The 21,292-nt window shown below is 36.3% G+C and overlaps 1 protein-coding gene across 1 annotated transcript in view; it reads right to left on the bottom strand.

Moving 5' to 3' along the window:
- Nucleotides 1-8,227: 8,227 nt before the first annotated feature.
- Nucleotides 8,228-21,292, bottom strand: part of LOC123870146 (muscarinic acetylcholine receptor DM1) — a 75,877-nt gene continuing 62,812 nt past the window's right edge. Inside the window, exons 3-5 of the mRNA XM_045913321.1 lie at nt 16,855-16,963; nt 12,032-12,204; nt 8,228-11,272 (exon numbers count right to left, since the gene is read on the bottom strand). Of these exons, the coding sequence (XP_045769277.1) occupies nt 10,486-11,272; nt 12,032-12,204; nt 16,855-16,963 (1,069 nt within the window). The 3' untranslated portion in view covers nt 8,228-10,485. The remainder of the gene's footprint in view (nt 11,273-12,031; nt 12,205-16,854; nt 16,964-21,292) is intronic.

Genomic DNA, 21,292 nt, shown 5'->3' with positions numbered 1-21,292 from the left:
TGTACGAAACATGGCACACCAGTTGCGTAAAGCTTGGACGTTTGCGTAACCCGGTGTGTTAGGGGTTTTCCTTCGCGCGTCACTACGCACGTGTCACACTATAAGTAATTTAAAAACTACCTTTGATATTTGCTATTAGAAAAACATAGGTGCTTTCCTAATTCTTCAGAAACCTACCGCATACATAAAGGACTAAATTTGGTCCTCCTTTTGACATCCGGTTACTATCTTTATTTGGAGACTAGCGGCTTCGCACGGGTGGACATCTATTTTCCGGGATAAAATATAGCCTATACGGATTCGGAAGAATCCCTCTAAGTAATGGTAAAAGAAATTTTGAAATCGGTCCAGTAGTTTTTGAGCCCATTCAATACAAACATACAAAAATACAAAGGTTTCCTCTTTATAATATTAGTATAGATTTTCTTCAAACCGAAGCTAATGACAGCCCCATGGTTAACTAGTTGAGAGTCACACTAGCTATCTCTACTCTATAGTTTTACCAACCCTGTTGACGGGGTATCATTTTTAGGGTTCAGTACCTCAAAAAGAAAAGGAACCCTTATAGGATCACTTCGTTGTCTGTCTGTTTTTCAAGAAATCTATAGGTTACTCACCGTTGACCTAGAATCACGTTTAAAGAATAACTCTTGTTTTAGACAGCTAAACTAACTACTACTGTAACTCTTATTTTTTTTTATAATAAATAGTGATTTTGCCTTATATTTTGATTTTGACTAGCGCGTCAATTAACTATCCTCGGTCACCCAGAAAATAACACTGTGTAGTTAAATTTTTATTGTCTTTGGTTATACAAAAACATGGAATAATCTTTAAAATAACTTACAAAAAACACATTTATTTATTTTGATAAATACATCGTGAGATATTAAACTTGTACATTGATTATAATAAAAACTATTATTATTATAATAATATTATTATAGAACCTATTGCGTATTTTATACCATATCAAAGGTTTGTATAGACAAGACGTACAGCTAACCATTCACAAAAGTTTCACTCTAGGCCCAACGCAAACGTGCGACAAACTAGTAGCAATTATCGCAATATAAATAATAATGTACGACTAAAAAGTCTTATTGAATAAATTAATTCTGAGACTCTTGAGTATAAATTCAAACATAATATTCATGTAAGTACATTGAAAAGTTGATATTTGGTCAAAAATACAAACGGAGCAGTAATATTGCCCTGATTATAATATAATTTATTTCAAATAGGTATTTAAAAAAAAAATGTAGTACACAGCATGTACAACTTGCATATCAATAGTACAAACTAGTACAAACCTAAAATTTTTTCAAGATTTTAGCCTGAAATCAAGAATAGTTACAAGTCAACGATTTGCGTTGAGCCTTGTTATAATAATTACATTTAGATGCTTCGCCAATTTCTTTCTAAAACCTCATCACATAGTCCATCATATTATAGGATTTCGATAATAACACAATATTACACTAAATAAAAAAATTCAATTACTCATAATATGTTGACTACCTAATTTTTCGTGACACTCACTCAGTTAAAATTAAAGATTTCGATAATAAAAAAGTAAAAATCATTTCATCTTTGGCATTCTATTTGGTACATTAATTCTTTAAATATTAACATAAAAATCCAGTTGTTCTTATAATATAAACAAAATCTTATTCTTATAATATAATATAATATTATTTATGTCTACTTTGCTTAGTCTCTGGGGGGTAAAAGCGAGATGATTCTGGATCACAATCACTTCAAAAAAAGTCAATGATTGCAAAAGGTATTTTAGCTAAAGTGGAATTGAGTATTTACTGTCTGAATTGGTTCAATTTAAAGCCAATCAAAAGTGCGTTTCACATCTATCCACCAATGGAACATTAGGGTACCTTTGCACTACACAATTTTTTCACACACTTGATTTATGATCGTGTGTAAAGCTAAACAACTAGGCTTAGAATATGGCGCTGTCCTAAAACTAGCTGTTTCTGCGATCAATCGATTTTAAGTATGTTTGATCCCAAGTTGGTGATTTCAATACGATGCGATTGTCACATGTCTAATACTCATATTTCCAAGCGTTACACATTTGTCTTAGGTGCTTTTTAAAAATCGTCGTGTGCTCTATCTAAATTCACCATTGATTAAGTGAGCGTCAACTTATTCTAATAGATGTGATGCAATGGTATTAGGTACTTTTTATCTATAAAACCTTAAAAGATTTTTATTCAAAAATACTAACATCATTCCACACTAATTTATGAATTTATTAATTTTCTTTAGTTTTTCTATCCCTTGTTTGTTTTTAACATAAGTAATTTATGTTGCTATTTTTTTCCAATAGAAAAATTTATCGTCAGCTTTACTTTTTCGTTAACTTTGATTTTGTTTCCAATCTTTACGTTGGTAAAAATTTTAAAAAATTTGACACTACTGGACTAAAACAGATTATTATATATTGGGTAAAATTAATGTAAAATATCTTTTTTATCACGCAAATATATCAATATTTAAATTGAAATATATTTTTGGCTAGAGATTTGGCGCTACAAGGAGAATTAATTAAAATTGTAAATCCTATTATCATCGTATTTGTATAGTTCTATTTTTAAAATGTTAAAATACAATTAAATCTAAACCATAGTTAAAGTAAAATTAAATAGATATAATCTTTCTGAGCGTTAATTTTGAATGCAATCTAAAAACAAGTACCTAGAGTGATGTTGCGTTAATGTACAATATTGACTTGAAAAGATCTATTTTGGTACGAATTTAAACCCTTTTACAAAGCAATTTTCCACTCCCCTAAGCTAAGGGACGAGCCACTAATTTGCGTACAATATTCACTCATTACCAAATATTAACACATACACGCATATTATTAAATTAATATGATCACACAACAAAATTTAATACACGAAATTTTAATTCAGAATATGGCTGACCTGAATACTGATAAAAAGATCTTTTTTTAATTTACTTTATAAACAGAATTTAAAAAATATATTTTGTCGCTATAATTATATGAAATTTCAAGTTATACTAAAAATAGTATACCTTATTAGTGTTAGAAACGTTTGTGAGTGGTTAAGTGGTATAATATTTTTTATTCATATTTTGTAATATAAATTGTTATTTATTTATTTATTTCTAATAAAATGAGCTCACAGCCGGAATAACTCATAGAACTAGTAAAATAATTAAACATAGAACAAGTTGAAAAAATTGTTAACTGATGATGTTAAATATATTATAGAATATGTAATCGATTAGTTGGATATTTTTTACGTTGACAGTTCACTTAGTTACTATTTAGTTTGGTTTTTAGGACACTTAGTTTTAAATGGTTGTTTTATATATCATTACATTAATATAATATAATTTAAAATAAAATATATCTACTATGTAATACATTATGCTTATGTAAAGGATTCGTGATATTATCTAAAATTATTTACAAAGATTGGAATTCATAAGTACGATTTTAAAGTTTCTTTTTTACATTTAAAAACAATACCTTGAAAAGATAAGTTAATGTAGTCATAAAAGTAGTCATAGGTAACAATAATATTAAAAGTTACAATTGAGCAATTATAGAGAGATTTTCATATTTAAAATAGTAATTATATTAATGTAAGATGTACCGGTAATTCACAAAAAAAGAAAAGGACAATAAGTTGGAAAAGTTATGCAAAAGTAATAAAAATATACCAAATAAACAATTCATTATTTTCATACGGATAGAATAATAATCCTTTTTTTAATATTGTCTTTAAAACCGTACTCCGATTGATAGAAAATATTACCTACAGCTACAACACAATATGTAAAATCTTAAGACATTCACAAAAAATATCTTTCAAATTTACAACTAGGTATACAAACAATCTTACTGTGCGCATTGATATTCCGAATAGGACTTAGAACGATTTTCGATCGAAATTGATTGTAAAGACCAAAAAAGATGTGTGAATTGGACTCTTGTCATTTTTTTAATGGATACTACCATGGTTTATACGATGATTTTGGTTGTGGTAGTAAATATTGGTAATAAAATAGAAGGGCGAGAAATCGGAAAATGGCGACGAGAATGCCTTACACACTTTTACCGAATTTCGCATAATGCCTGATTTACACTTTGTGAAGTGCGAGTGATTAGTTAATAGTTTTTTTGGGTGTCACGTGTTAAGTGTAACACCAAACGTGCACTTGTGGGAACACTTAACAGCGTGCCCGTTTATACGTTGATTTTATTAACACTTCTTACTTGCATTTGTCACCTGCACTTGCTACTTAACAAAGTATAAATTAGGTATGTATAAGTCTGGCGTCAGTATAAAATAAGCGTGCGCAAAAATACGAATTTGAGTGAGTTACATCCAATTTTTTTACTTTTACGGCCGAGTAAAGTCTTTGCCAGTCATAAAATAAAAAAGTTCAATCATAATTAATTTTACGCCCCGTTAAAGTAGAAATATATTCTTACTTTCACTTTTAACATTTTTTCAAATAATATTGCGGATATTTAATTTATTACATTGAAAGGTTTATTACAGCCTCAATAGCCTAGTAGTTAGAGTGTTTAAAATACCTATCCCTTACTGAATAATTTGATTCTAGAAAAGATTTGTTTCTAAAATCAAATTATTCTATAGGACTTTCACAAAGTAAAATTTTCTTCAACCTATTTTTAGTATATTTAATGTTTTTAACCTTAAACATTCATTAGAAGTGATCAAAATCTTGACCAGACTGTACAAGACTTTGATCACTTCTAATGAATGTTTAAGGTTAAAAAAAAAAAAAAAAAAAAACATCTTGACCAGACTGTACAAGACGGGGCGCCAGCCAGGTAACCTCCCAGTGTGCCTGGATGCTGCTGGTCCCTTTTGGATGCGTCCGAGGGGAAGAGCAGTGTTCGGGCCGGTGCGCCCCGGTAACATGGCTAATAATTTCTCTTCGGAGATATTGTTGGCTATGGCTAATGACCTGGCAGGGGGGGAGGTTTCTCCGCGTGTCCCTCTGACTAGCAGAGGGCACAGTGGATGAAGCGGAGGATGGGACGCGGGCGACGTGCGCGTCCCAAGGTCGGGGGACGCACTTCGTTGATGCGTCCCGGAGGTGCGTCGATGGGGACCGAGCAGGTCCCCGGTGGAGGGTCTGCCTTGGCAGACGTCGCTGGCTGGGTCGCGGTTGTTTGCTTCGGCCGTTCCCGTGACCCAGTCGCCAGGCGACGCGCAGTAGCGCCGCTGGGGTTTAGTGGGTATTCCGGTCGCCTCTCGGCCGGCGAGTCCCACATACCCTCCCTCCGGGGGGGATGCGTAAATGCATTCCCCAGCGTCAAAAAAAAAAAAAAAAAAAAGACTGTACAAGACCATTTTGGATTGAGTGTATATGATTGAATCGAATGTAATGCTGAAAAATAAATCAGTCTATTTTGGTAGGTACATAAGATGTTAAGTACCACGATAGTATTTTTTCGAACTAATTTTTTCGAAAAGCTGACTTTTGAACAATCTAATTCATAAAATTAAAGCAAATAATATTTTAAGTTATTTAATGGGCACCAACAAAACGCATAGTTCATCCTATTTGTATAAAATTATCTGTCTTGTCTTTCTGTATATTACTGAAGTTAATATTATAGTAGTCTATATCTACACATAGAATATTTTATTAATAAATATTTTAATAAAATTTCATTTATAACAAAGGAACGTTTCACGACACAGATTTATTTTTACATTATTTTTTTAATTACACATTATTACTTGTATATAAGTAATATTATATCGGTAGTAAAACAACTATTATAATTATATACGCTGATACAAATTGCCGTTAACTTATCGAATAAGTTTTACTATGTACATTTATCGCTTCTTTATTAATTAAACACCCATATTTAGAATTTGTAATGTTTTGGTTACTTACACTACTTCACACAATAATATGACTATACTATAAACACATATTATGGCTGAGTACACAAAAAGTCTTTCAATATAGTCAACATACAACATAAAAGGCAATTTTTGTTATCTAAACTTATTATCATCAATTGAAAAGCCTACAACAAAAAAAGTAATTTTTGCAACATATTATTATAAATTAAAAAGCCTGACTTTAGCCTTTTGAGCGGGTGTAGTGTGCAATTATTTAAAGAACAGAATAGCAAAGTGTCATCTTACAAAAACTATTAACTATGAATACACTACGAACTTTCTAAGATAAGTCAATGGACCGATTCTTAGTTAAAAGTTCAAGTATAAGTAGGTAAATATTAGTTATTAGAATTTTGGTTTAGAAGTTTAGTTAATATTACTCGTAGGTCAAATTAAGTAGGATAAATGTTAGTAGAGAGTTAACAGTACTTTATGATAAAAATGCATATGAGTTTTATAACACATAGTTTATGAAGCATTAAAAGAAGAAGAAGAAATATAATCAGAGTTTGCAAACTTGCAAAATAATGAAAATAGTTAAAAATTGTAAAAAATTGCATATTTTTAACTTGACTGTGAGGCACCAGCACTAACATGTGCCAATAGACGTTTCAGTTTCAAGACGCATAGCAGATACGATGCTTTGGGCATCAGCGATCGGCATTTAGTTGCTTTTCAAAAGTTCAATGCCGGTAATGAAAGCTCCACTCTGCAGTCCGCACACATACAATCAATCTCAAGTCACAGTGATCAATTGTTTTTTATTATTTAAGTACAAGCGATCAAACGCAGACAGACAGTCATCAAAACGTGATGCAGCATCGAAACATTCGCTAAAACGTGCGATTTCAATGCAGCGCTTGAACGCAAATAGTCGACAAACGCGATGCTGCGCGCCAACCGCTGATGCTAAAAGTATTATGTCTGCTATAGCCCTGGAATGGGAAAATTAAAAATCTCTATTATACCTATTGTATTCAAATTTAATGAAAAAAAATTGTTTGAAATAAACAACAGTTTCAGGCCATTATTGAAAGCAAAATAAGCAAGTAATTTTAATAACCAATTTCCGTTGGTATAATATATGTAAATAAACCTACTCGTTTATGCAAAGGATTTTTTTTGTGTACGCAGCCACATTTACAGCATTTTAAAGATTTCTCATTTTACCTTGGATTCGTTACTGGTTTTATTTTATCACAAAAACGATGCCATTAGAAAGATGAAAATACATAAATCGGGTTCAAGAAGCCCGAGAAATATATTAAATCGAAGAATACTCGTACCTAACTAATGTCCTCAAAATCGTTGTATGACGCTTTCTAGTAAATAAAATTATAATAAAATGCTATAGATACAATATGTATTAAAAAAATCTAAAGCTTGAGCTGCACTGACCGTAATCCAAATTATACGTCGTAACTGTAAGTTTGAGACAAGTGGTGGTATGTGCCGAATTATAACTTGTTGAATTTTCGTTCGCACGGCAGAAAATCGGGTAAATTCTATGACAGATTTCAAGATTTGATGTTAAATGAGTTACTTTTTTTATCAAAATAGCTACTCAGACGAGCTGGTGGGTCGCCTGATGGTGAGTGGTTACCACCCATAAACATTTGCAGCACCTTTCCCGTCTTTTCAGGAATGTGTTGATCCGCCTCTAGAATAACCCCATGTTGCAATGTATTTGGAACACCGCCGAAAGGATTTGGTTCCACGTTTTTATCAAGTAGACATATGACGATACAAATGCGGATCAATACATTAAACGGAATTTTCAACATGTTTCTATGTTTATCAGTGCAAACTCACGGTAAGGGTGTTCAACACACCTCACAAACAAACAGAGTCGAGTCAGAGAACCAGTCGAGTTTTTTTGATAACTAATTAAACTCAGCTTTATTTAATTTGCGATATCGTTGAAATTGGTATCCATCCATCCATCCATCAGCCTTTATGCGTCCACTGCTGGACATAGGCCTTTCCAAGAGCACGCCACCAAACACGGTCCTCCGCCTTCCTCATCCTCCCGCTCCCCGCCACCTTCTTCTGGTCATCGGTCCAGCGGGCTGGAGGTAGTCGCACACTGTGCTTACCCGTACGCGGTCTCCACTCCAGAACACGTCTGCCCCATCGGTAGTCGGTTCTACGACAGACATGACCTGCCCATTGCCACTTCAGCTTGCTTAATAATTGCTAAAATTGGTATAGGAAAACAAAATACGCTGAACACGTCTGTCCCCTACTTGGCCTATTTAGGCTTACCGCTCGCTGCTACTATAATATCAAAGTAAATAAAGCTTAGTTTGAGATGTTATCGACAAAGACCTCACGCCTCTCCGATGCCACTTGCCAGTGTGCCTTGCACCTAATAGCGTACGTACTGACAGGTTAGCATCAACAATCAGTGTACGAAGAAAACCAGACTAAATTAAACAATAAGTTATGAATAAGTTATGAACTAGAAAATCAAAAATATACAAAAAAATAATAATTTATAGACAATATTGATTATTGAATAAAAGCTCATTTTCATTATTTTCATTGGTCGATAAGATAGGAAAAGATTTCCGAGTGCGTGCGATTTCCTAACCCATGCTATAAATGATAGGTTGACACTAAAGCGCATTCCATTTTTGTAGGCTACAGCTGGCGTTAGTATGCGGTATGATAGGTATACAAGAAACAACAAGCTTAATTCGCTACAATCCACCAAAACAAATCTTGCAATTGTGCACTGTAGAGTCTACATATTCTCAGAATGCTCCGGTGTCGGAGTGAAACCTACGTTGATGGTTGAGTGTATTTTAGATTTGTGTGGTGTTGTGTGGTGGTGATGCGTATTATGTGTTTATTTGCTTGATTTTCCTGCATGTTTAGTATAGGGCGGGCGGAGCTATTGCGTGCTGGACATTGTATCAAAGAAATTCGTTTGTTTTGGCGGATTAAAGCTTTGTTCACTATGCCACATGCATTGTTTCCCCGTATTTATGTAGGTACTCGTAGTTCGATGCGGTAGGCTTACTGTCATTGTTTGACAGCTAAACAGTTGTTTGACTATCGCAATTACCTCTGATTGGCTAACACTCTCAAAATTCACTAGTGGCTAAAATACACTGTTCCAGCATGAATATCATAAATTCAATATAATAACCATGGTAATTTTAACAAGAATTATAATCACAACTATCATGAAGGGGACAGGTATTTGACCAAATTTCACTAGTCCATATCAAACCGTATGAAAATGGGCTTGTGTTCAAAATCATTTTTCCTCTTGTCTAAAATTTCATGACGCCAATGAAACAATTCGATCCAACACTTATATATAAATACGCCACAACAAAATTGTACAATTTATATTGCTTAGGATTCCAATAATTTTTATAACTAATGCATCAACTACAGACATCTAGACTTTGAAAATTCAAAGCTGAAAGTCTCTCTTTTGAAAAAATTCACCACGAACAAAAAAGTGTTATATACAACACGATTATATTACAACACATACTTTATATAGAGATAATAAGTAGCACGTTGGTCGTTAACATATACTTATTCATAGATCATTGTGACGACAATCGTTATTCAGTTAGTGACAATAAATATGTAGATTGCAAATAAGATTACCACTACATTAACAATGACAAGAAAAATGGAATGCAAGAAAGGAATAAAAATTCTCATGCTCTAAATTCGTCGAATTTATCCCTACAAGCTCACGCATTACCAGAACACTTCTTAGAAAATGTTTGACTAGAGAGATCACTTAAATCGAAATATCGCAAACACTAGGATTATGTTTACGAGGAAATTATTCATAGATTCGATTTCACTAAACTACACATTACTCACTCTTATTTGGCTTTTTTGTTACCCTTGATTTCAACACTGATCTTCTTACAACAGAAGATTGGAGGTTAAAATAATCTAATTTGGAAACAAACCCATATGGATACTACAAATACCAACGAATATACAAATACAAATTAATTTCTTCTTGGACGGGACGACAACTCACTAACGAAATTAAACAGATTGCTTCGAGATTTAAAATAAGTCCAGGATATAAAAATACTGGAAGGAGAGTGGTTTCAGAACACTTTAAAGGTACTTAGAACCACTGAAAGGAACGAAAATAGGAGTACACTAATGGAGCTTCTACCAAGTTAAGTCGTTCGACACGCGAAAAAGCAATTTACGTTTTAAAACGCCATTTTGCATTACGATCTCGCAGAGTATAGCCTGTTCTAGCTTTAGTTTTATTTGTAGGATTTTCTACAGATTCCTTTTAAATGAGGAAGATTTCATCTTTCCTTAACTGTCTTTCCTTAACTGTCGATTAAAAATTATTTAAAAACAAAAGTTTTTTAAAGTGTTTTGGAATTCGTTTTATTGAAAAAATGAATCTTAACTTGGCAAAAACACCATTGACCCTTTGTACCAAAATTGGGCAATTGCTATTTTGGCACAAAAGTGTTTTATTAGCGACTCTTTAACATCCACTCAATTAAAAACAATAGCAAAATCCGTACCACTAATTATACACTCCTCTAGTCATAGCTTCCCTATTCCTGTTATGCCACTTACAAGTCAAAATTCTAACATACGTTCTTCTAAACGTCGCGTTGCACAGCGCATAGCAAACAGGGTTTATCGTGGAGTTGATGTAACACAGGGCGTAGAAAAAAGACCAAAGCTCGTCCGGGACAAAGTTCGTGCGAGCAGTAAAAGGTTTTAGGAGCACGAGGATGTTATACGGCGTCCACGTGATGATGAAGGAGAGGAGGATTGCGGAAAGAGTTTTCGCCGCTTTCGTTTCTTGTTTCTTCTCCTGAGTCTTCTTTTTCTTCGGTTGCTTCGAAGTTATCCCTTTTCCGGCTAACTGCTTCGGGATTATTTTAGCGTTGAGCGGTATTCTTACGTCTTGTATGTGTGAGGTTCTTCTTGTTAGAGCTGCATGTCCTGCTGGATGAAGGTTTAGTTCGGAGTCTCCTCGGGCTGGTGGTCGGTAATGCGTTCGTGCATTTGTCGGTGGTGATTCTTCTGTGATCATTTTAATACTAGGCCTTTCTGTGTCAGCGTCTGGCAGTCTGATTAGGATAGTGTAAACTGAATCAGCTGAGGCTGATTTAGGTGCGGGTGAGGTAGCGGCGTTTATTCTAGTGTTGGGGGGAAGAGAGCGGCTGTCCCTGGCTGCGGGTATGGGCACTGGTGGTTCATAGTTTCGACGAAGAGGTGACGTACCTCCATCGGCTACACTGGAACCACCAGATCCGCCGCGACCAGCGTATGGGTCTCTAATAACATTTAGAGATGTACACCTGTGGACAAAAACAGGGTATAAAATACTATATCAAAATTATTCAAACGAAATGAGGTATAAATAAGCGGCTGTATTATGTAACGATTAATATTCACAGATATCAGTTATTTTTAAAGTTTATCTGATTTGAACCAAGACGGTAACAAATAAAAGTAGAGTTAGAATAGACTTATTGTGATTGAGACCATAAAAAAGGTACAATAAAACCTACCAATACTAGATTACTCTTATGATAGAACCATGTAATTAATAGTTGGACTAGTAGTGCGAATTCTACACAAAGAAGGGGTTCGAAGAATCGATCGACATGACGTTGGGGCCCCGACTTCCGAGCGGAATGGCAGCCTTAACGCGGAAGACGCAGCGTTTTCAGACCCACTCACCAAGTAGACGAAAAACTTTAAACAAGTTAAAGACAGCTATAGGGCTTCACCACAAGACTGCAGAGTATGGAAGTCGGATCAGTTATTAAAAAATCGTATCCAACCTAGTTCCTATTTTCATCAATAATTTCGATTAAAAAACACATAGGTAATAAATCAACAAGTTTTTAAGGCGGGCTTTTAAACGCAAATTGTTCAATATGGGTGTAATTTTACTTATGCTGATCAGTTAATTCTCCCTGGATACAGAGTCCAGTCATTTTCTTCTTCTTTCTACTTTGGCGGCTATGCAGGGCCCCTCATACCCTGTATCACGTTAACCGTTGCCGATCTATTGTGCTCTCAGCTCAGTCATGCTGATCAGTTAGTTTCACCTGGACACAGAGCTCTGCAGCGGCGTCTCGACGGAGACGGGCGTGGCGTACCCCGGGTCGGAAGGCTCCTCCTCGGGCTCCGTGTCCTCCACGTCCTCGCGGCCGGAGTGCCACCACGCCACGCACCACGCCCGCACCGCTGCCCAGCCACGCTTCGGTTGACGGGTTGTGGCCTGTAAAAACATCCAGCATTAATACAGTCTTTAATACATTACGCATTAAGCAGTCCTGCCGCCCGAATTTTGGCCACAGTGGCCAATCTTTATAAAGAGCACCTAATTTCGCGGGAGATTTTAGCGTTTATACTTAAATGAGTAATCACACTGTACTGTGTGTGTGTGTGTGTGTTCGTGCGTGTGTGTGTGTGTTGATGTGTGTATGTACCGCTAAACCAGTCTCAATAATTTTAGCATCGAAATCGTTTGTATGCTGGAGACATCTCGATGGTTCACAATTGCACTAACTACACAATTGTCCATTTTACAAAAGAGCTGTTCAAAGCTCAGACATATACTAACACAAAAAAGAAAAATAAAACCGACTTAAAAACCACAAACTATTTTTGTGGCCTCACTGTACCTATATTAAGCTATGCCCAGTTAAAACAGTTTACTAATCTATTACACTGATCGCGAGCAATTTGCTCTTATGCATTGAGGAGTTCTGTTCTTCATCTCCGAAGATATTCACCAAATTTATATGGGACCGTTAGGAGAGTATACCCTTTCTAACAAAAAAAAAATTCTAAATCGGTCCAGGCGTCTTTGAGTAATCGGAGAACATACATAAAAAATAAAAAAAGATTCCGACGAATTCTCAATTCTCCTCCTTTTTTTAAAGTCGGTTAAAAATAGTGTAAAATGCAGTTTAGCATCTGGCCAGAGAGTTGTGATTAAAACTCGTGAACAAAACCATCGTCAAGGTACTTGAGACATGGAATCTGGGAAATATAGAGTTCATGGGATTAAAAAAGTTATGTCATTTGTGTTTGTTGTGCAATAAAGTATATAGGTATACACACATACGTACATAGATAATTCTACATCTACGTGTACTAAGTCGCGGGTATGAGTTCTCAAAAATTAAATTTTCACAGATTCCCAAAGTTAATAAACTGACCTAAATGAAATATTGGTGACCTGCCAATTTCGCCGCATCAATAAACAGGCCGAAAAATATTTGCAAACCGCTTTCTCTTAGCACACAAACTTGTAGAAAGGCCATAAATTGTGGGCACTTAACTGCACACCTTGGCAAACATTCGGGAGCGACTTGGTCGCTTTCAGGGTTGCCAGATTTTAGACGTAAGCTAAATCTTATTCCATGAATAATAAAGCAGGCCTTTGAGACTACCGTTTACTTAATCGCAAGAATTTCGTGCTATTTAAAGTTTGTGATTTTTTGCTGCAGAAAACCAAAGTGCACTTGAGTGCCATTTTATTGAGTGTATATTTTTATCTTGACTGCCTGGTTGGGCTAGAATCTAGATCATGAACTTTCAGCTATCGAACTGAAATCCCGTGACGTTTTACAAGAACGCTTTCCGTTAAACCCATTCCCGTGATCGGTTCCTACCGGCATGCATCGTATTGAAACGCAAAATCGCTTCGGCTATGCCGCTAGGGTTGTAACTACCCAAGGCCGAAGCCACCCACCAGACTACATGTTTTCCAACCAACCCTAGCAGTAAATCGAGATCCAAACTCACCGGCATTTGCCAACCATTCCGGTTGCAGTTACAATGGTTGGAACAATGCCAGATTCATAAACTCCTACTAACATTGTATTTCCAATCAAATATAACTCTTATAGCCTTGAAATAGAAGTGATGACTCCATGAGATTAGAATGGCTACAAAATTTGCGTTTCGGCCAAACCGCATGCGTCGAGATATCTAAAACCCATATATTCGTATTACTTTGTAAAGATCTAATTTCAAATGGATTTATCAATTCAATAAACACGATTATCAGGGGGCACGGCAGTGCCCGCCCCCGCCAATATGATCCAAACGGTGGACGGGGCACTACGTTCCTATTTTCTCAAAGCGATTCGTCGTATTTTCGAACGATTCTTGGGTCTAGATGACACTAGAAAGCTGAAATTTTCAGTATAAGGTGTCTTCAGCAGATTTATTAAACATACCAAGTATCAATTATCTAGCTTTTATGGTTTCAGATTTATTGTTACCTGAAATACGTCAATTTCGTTCCTCACTGATAATCAGCAAAACCTCTAATCAAAAATTCTAAGGTCCTGAAGTCCTAGAAGACTGATATTTGGAATGTCAGCTAAAAATTGCATATGAACAACAAGAAAATTAAAAAACCGGAATATTTCCCCCTCCACCCCTTCGCATAGAGGAAGCATACTCGTATCTGTAAAGTCTGAAATGTTGACGACAAGATGTCCTTGGCGGACTTATGAAACTTACGAAGTATCAATTGTCTAGCTTTGGTTTCAGATTTATAGACATTCAAAACCTCTAGCCAAGAATTCTAGGGTACTTCCTGAAGTCCTAGAAGACTGATATTTGGTATGTAAGCCAGAAATTGCATACTCGTAAAAGTACACAACGGGAAAATTAAAAAATTGGAAATCCTCCCCCTCCGCCCCCACGTATGGCGGTAGATGCATTTGCCGATTCAAAAGTACTTGTAAAATATTTTTATTTATTTATTAGTTTATTGTATAAAATTAGTAGGTAAGTAGGTAGGTACTTGGATATTACCAATATCACACACTCTGCCAAGTTATAATCGCTTTGAACATTATTTATGAGTGGAAAAGCGCGGCAGTTATATTAATTAACCAAAATTTAGCACCCCTCCGGGAAAGTTTGTCCAACTACAGCATTCGGAAATTACCCGTAGTTACCTGCCTGCCAGTGGAACTTTTAACAGTTGTGATTTAGTGTTGCATATTAAATACAAGATGATTCATACAGCTTCACCCGCGTGGATTGGTCAGATCCCCTACAGCATCAGGATTGAGGAGTTGGAATCCAATTTTTTAAGAACAATGTCGCAAAGTTCCTCTATGGATAAAAAAATTACACAAATCGATTCAGAAATCTCGGAGATATCAGTGCATAGTTAGAAAAACACAACTCCATTTTTTTAAGTCGGTTAAAAAGTAGCCTATGTTACTCCTTCGTTAATCCTCTACTTGTCTGTTGAAGTCCTGTCAAAATAGGTTCAGCCATTCCGAAGATTAGCCCGTTCAAACAGACAGACACTTCAATTTTAAGTGTATGGCAGGGGGTTGTTTTATTAAGGCCTTTTCATTCGATCCGTGTTGTTGTAGCGTTCTAATTAAGCCTTTGAGTTGTTAAAGGCCCCTAATTGAACTAAAAGCGTGCACTCAGGAAAATCCCCATCCAACATGGGCATTCGTAATTTAGCAACGTTGGGAACCAATTTTGCAATGTGTAAATGCTCTTTCATTAGATCACTACCCATCACTTCCCATATTATAAATGCGAAAATATGTTTGTTTGTTAGTTTCTTGGCTTATTTGTTTGGTGATTTTTCGGTTTGCTTTGCTGGTTCGTTAAAAATTCGTGTTAAAATTGAGAACGGATTGCATCCAACCACAAATCAAATGTAAATTATTGCATTTTTTTAGATCGTAGCTAAAAAATCTTTACTTCTTTAAAAAACCTTAAAAGAATTTTAAAATCCTAAACGCAAGTAGTAGAAAAGAGACGCAAGTATGAAAACCTTGATGGGAGTTTCATATTTTGTGTCTTGTCCTTGGGATCTTTTTATATAAGTAATAATTATAACTTTATTTTGTAGATTAGTATGTACTAGATTTCATTTTATTGTTTTTTAAGTTAAATTTAAATTTTTTAATGAATTTAATTTTTCTTCTGCCAAATTATATTATTAAAAGATTTTTTTGATATGCATATTATTTCATTTACCCTCTATTCCGTGGCTTTTCATCTGCTGAATATAAGAATTCACGCGTCGATTTTTACTCCCAGTGTGAAATAGCTCTTGCTTTAACAATTAATGGGCTACATTTGGCACCGGGGCCATAAATCGAGGCGAAATTGTGGACCCATTAACGTGGAACTATTTCCAGTTAAAAAGAGTTCTTTCCTCGTGAACTGGCAATATTACCTTGAATTGGGAACTATGGACTGTTTTGTCATATTTATGGCTCTCTGTTCCATAAAACTCGATTTTTACTTCTATACATGGCCTTGGAAAATTTATGTAACTTGTTTTGACACTACAATTTTCTTTCGCGTAGAAACCAAGATTGGAATTTAAAAGTCTGTTTGCTAGATTTCACAGCCCGCTTTTAACCGATTTTGATGAAAGGTACACAGATATCTTGCCGAGACGGACATAGGTTACTTTTTATACCGGAAAATCGACAAGTTCTCATAGAATCTTTAAATTCCCACCCGTTTAACATCTCCCGACGGTTCTTGCAGCTGGTCTTCACCGCTGGTACTGTCACCGTAGTCCAGGCTTGCGGCATTATACTCCTACTAGATAATGCCCGCGACTTCGTCCGCGTGTATTTAGGTTTTTTTAAAATCCAGTAGGAACTCTTTGATTTTCCGGGATTAAAATTTGTTTATGTCAGTTTTCGGAAAGCAAGCTACCTCTGTACAAAATTTCACCGAAATCGGTTTAACTGTTGGCCATGAAAAGGTAGCAGACAGACAGACAGACACACTCTCGTATTTATAACATTAGTATGGAAGTATGGATTAATCAGGTGAGGCTAGTCGTTAGACATTTATGTGTATAATGGATATGGATTGTGTAGATGACTTAGTAAGTGTGGCAAGGTAGTCTTACCTGATGTTCTCTCCACCGTGTATCATGCAGCGCACCGCGGACGTGGTACACGGAGTCAGCATCCCCCGACTCCGAGCGCGCTCGCCCGTCCACTTCCCGCGTCTCGTCACTGCACACAGAAATCACCACCATCATCATCATGAACAGCCCATTGCCGGCTCACTACTGAGCACGGGTCTTCTCTCAGAATGAGAAGGGGTTGACTTTAGTCTACCCCTGGCCTGGGGTCGCTGGCTAAGTGCTGAATGGCAGACTTTACACACCTTTGAGAACATTATGGAGAACTCTCAAGCATGTAAGTTTCCTCACGCTGTTTTTCTTAAAGGAAGTGATATTTAATTTCATAATTCCAAAAAGTTAGAGTTTCGCGCCCGGGATCGAATCCCCGATCTCCTGAGTAGAAACGTCCACTACACGTCTTAACCACTAATAATATTTGTAATAATTATAAAGTTGCATATCAGTAAAAAATAGTTTAGTAATTTTTGGTGGTGTAATTTTTTTCAAAACCTGGACAATTTTAGTACGTACCTACCTACGTAAGTTAAAAAACATAACTTTCATTTCAGGGAATTGAACCCTTGCAAGTCAGACATGTGCACAAACGCAAGGTCGCCATAAGTTCACATAGTAACCCGTAAAGGGGCTAATAAAAAGCACATAAAGAGATGAACGGGCGTGGCACTTGGCAGCGAGCCAAATGCAGGCCAGATTTGCAGAATGGAGCAGGATATTAGAGTTCGCCAATTTCAGTGAAAAAACGTTAAATCTACATGTCGAGTCCGAGGGATAATGCATTATGAATCAGTAGATTTATGCCAGTTTTTGCAAACAAACCTCAAACATATGTGAAGGGTAGGGGAAAGGAGGATTATCAGTATGTTTCATGCGCCATAATTTTCAGGTGCAGGTACTAAAATGCGATAAAAACAGAAAACTTGCACAGGTGTAAATTAAAAATTTATAACACCCCCAACAAGTGAAGGTTACAGTAACTAGAAAACAGTAAGCTGATAACTTTCAAACGGCTGAACCGATTTTCTTGGATTACAGCTAAGAGTACTCTCGATCAAGCCACATTTCAAATAGAAAAAACTAAATTAAAATCGGTTCATTAGTTTAGGAGCTACGATGCCACAGACAGATACGCAGATACACACGTCAAACTTATAACACCCCTCTTTTTGGGTCGGGGGTTAAAAACAGATCAACGATGGGGCTGGCATATAGGTCACCTGTAAAATCCCCTAAAAAATAACAGATTTAAAACCTTGCTCACTTCATCACACATAGAGATTAAATATTATATATGCGATGTAGCTGAAAATCAACGCTGTATGTTTTTATGTATCAAGGCATACAGCATAATGCTGAGTTACAATCTTTTTAGGGTTCCGTACCTCAAAAGAAAAAAAGGAACCCTTATAGGATCACTTCGTTGTCTGTCTGTTTGTCTGTTCGTCTGTCGTGTCTGTCAAAAAAACCTATAGGGTTAGTTATTACAAAAAAATAAATAAAAATGTGTACCTACATGGGTAAATAAAATGTGTAATTTTTATTTTCAAACTAAGATAACTAGGTATATAAAGTAGGGTATCATAATATGAAAGGGCTTTACCTGTACAATGTACATCCTAAAACAGATTTTTATTTATTTTTATGCAAATACTTTCTGATTTATCGTGCAAAATGTCGAAAAAATACCCGAGTACGGAACCCTCGGTACGCGAGTCTGACTCGCACTTGGCCGGTTTTTTCGAGTTGTGCAATTAATGACACGGTTAATTCGGTGCTGTGCAATGCCTTGTGGCATACGACAATAATTCCAAGAATAGAATCCTCAGTTTACCGGTCATATTGGATATTGCTCGTTCCCTGCATGACTATGTTGCATTGTTTGCATTTTCCCATTGTTTATGATTAGGACTATCTAGAATCTAGATTGAAACGCAGAAAAATAAAACAGAACTCTAGACCGTTTATTGTATAGGAACATAATATATGATGACTAAGTAGGTCTGGTCTCTATGTGGGAAGACTCTCGACCTATTTATGTCAGAGGGTGGAATTTCAAGTTTATGAGATAGGAACCGCCTGCTGACAGACGGACGGACGAGTGGAAAGCGGACGCTTACAATGTGGTTCCGTTGGCACTCTTCGGGAGTGGACTATGGAACCCTAAAAATGTACAATGGTACATTTTGAATAAAAAGCTTTGTTGCCTCGTCTTTGACTTTGAACCCAGCTAATTTTTTAACCCCCGACCAAAAAAGAGGGGTGTTATAAGTTTGACGTGTGTATCTGTGTATCTGTGTGTCTGTGTATCTGTGTATCTGTGTATCTGTGTATCTGTGTATCTGTGTATCTGTGTATCGGTGTATCTGTGTATCTGTGTATCTGTCTGTGGCATCGTAGCGCCTAAACGAATGAACCGATTTTAATTTAGTTTTTTTTGTTTGAAAGGTGGCTTGATCGAGAGTGTTCTTAGCTATAATCTAAAAAAAATTGGTTAAGCCGTTTAAGAGTTGTCAGCTCTTTTCTAGTTTTCTTGTAGAAAAGAAGGTTAGATAACCGTTAGGTTCATAATATTATGTCAATAGACAAATGTCAAGCTGTCAAGATGTGTTACGCTGGACGACTTCCATCATCAGCGAAACGTGCCGAGAGAGTCAAATAACACCATATACAGAATGCAGACTACAATCGAAGCCTTCGTTACCTACCATCGGTGCGAAACGGACGTATCTCTAATTATAATATGTAATTTTCAGAATGCAGACTACAATCGAAGCCTTCGTTACCTACCATCGGTGCGAAACGGACGTATATCTCTAATTATAATATGTAATTTTCATGTAAATCAGTACCTAATTAAACCATTCCACAACCAAAAGGATTTCTACTTTCTCTACCAGCTCTGGACAGTCGTCCTTATGTAACTGATGGACGTTGCCTAAATACATAATTATTTATTTGAAAACGATGTTTTGGAAAACTCAAATACTTTGGATCGTCGGGGGTGTTATAAATTTTTAATTTACACTTGTTAACTAATTAAAAATAACAACCTTGCAAAAAGCACTGTCTCTACGTCTCTATACAATTCTTTTGTTAGCACAACTTGCACTAATTTTACCTGCGATATACTGAACCTTAATGCCCTGTAATAAGAGTGGAGTGTCCATGGCAACCCTCCCAAAATATTACTGTAATATTGCTGTAATATCCAGAGATAATAATAATCAAAAAGAAACTTAGAGTCTAATTCAATAAGCTTCACAATCGCTTGACTCTTAAGAGAGCTTTTATGATTCTTCAGACGATGCAACAGATAGAAATTCACGAGAGTGCTTAGGGATCCATGGTAGGCTTCATTGAGAAAATGACCATTCTAATTTATATCCTACATGCCTGAAAATAAGGTCGATATTTGCTTGTATTTATAGCAGTTTTTCAGGGAGGATGAAATCGTTTTTGGGATGAAACGATACGTTTGTTTTCGCTTCACCGTTTTTCGCTTTTGTTGGAAACATTATGACGTAATAAGGAGTCGGAGAGTGTTTCGCTGTTAGGAACTGCCTTTCAGAAAATGCCCGGAACTTATTGTAATAAAATGTAAGGGTCGACGTATACAGATGGAATGGAGTGAAACCGAATCTTTTGACAATAACTTGAAATAAGAGGGGTGGCGGGAGGAAGGGGAGGAAGGAGGAGAAGTCAATTCTCATCGGTTATCTCAAATAACTTTAAAACTGTTCATCAAATTTTCTAATTGACTCCCCAAAAATATTTACGTTTGGTTCACAGAAATCTATATCAGTACCAAATGTCCCTTTAACCAGTCCAGTAGATTTAGAGCAATTAGCTGTGACTTACAAACAGATAGACAAGATAACTCGGCGCGCTCGGTCTGCTTATGCTTAAGCATCATCCAAATCTGCGCGACCGAAGTGACTACGAAGCGGGAACGTCAGCCACGCGGCGGTCGCCTCCCGCGATATTTAATGGTGTCTTGCACTCCTAGCTACGCGACTACAATAGTCCCGTAGGTGTGCACGTACAGATTCCCATCGTGGACGCTCCCGCGCCATCCTAAGCCTCGGCTGAATGTCACTCCTAAGCCATACCTTCACGTCATCCTAAGCCGTGGTCTGAGCCAGGGGCACCGGGTTTTTAAAATTCCCGTGTGTGCTCCAGCTTTTTAATGACATACCTAGCTACTTATATTTTTGTTATTTATATCAGTATTAGCTGACCAGGTCCTGGGGAACTTCGTACCGCCCGCCGCCGCGCCGCCGCGACCGCGCCGTTGAACTAAATGCTGCACCGTGCACACATACTTTTGTTTTAAAACATTGGATTCAAAATAAATAAACTTGCGCGTCATTTATGTCATTAAAAGTCTTTAACTTTAAATTAATTATTAAATTACAATTAA

Source organism: Maniola jurtina, chromosome 12 (genome assembly GCF_905333055.1).
Source record: "Maniola jurtina chromosome 12, ilManJurt1.1, whole genome shotgun sequence".
NCBI classification, from domain to species: Eukaryota; Metazoa; Arthropoda; class Insecta; order Lepidoptera; family Nymphalidae; genus Maniola; species Maniola jurtina.
The sequence above is the reverse complement of the archived record's forward strand: the minus strand, read 5'-3'. Positions and strand labels throughout refer to the sequence as shown.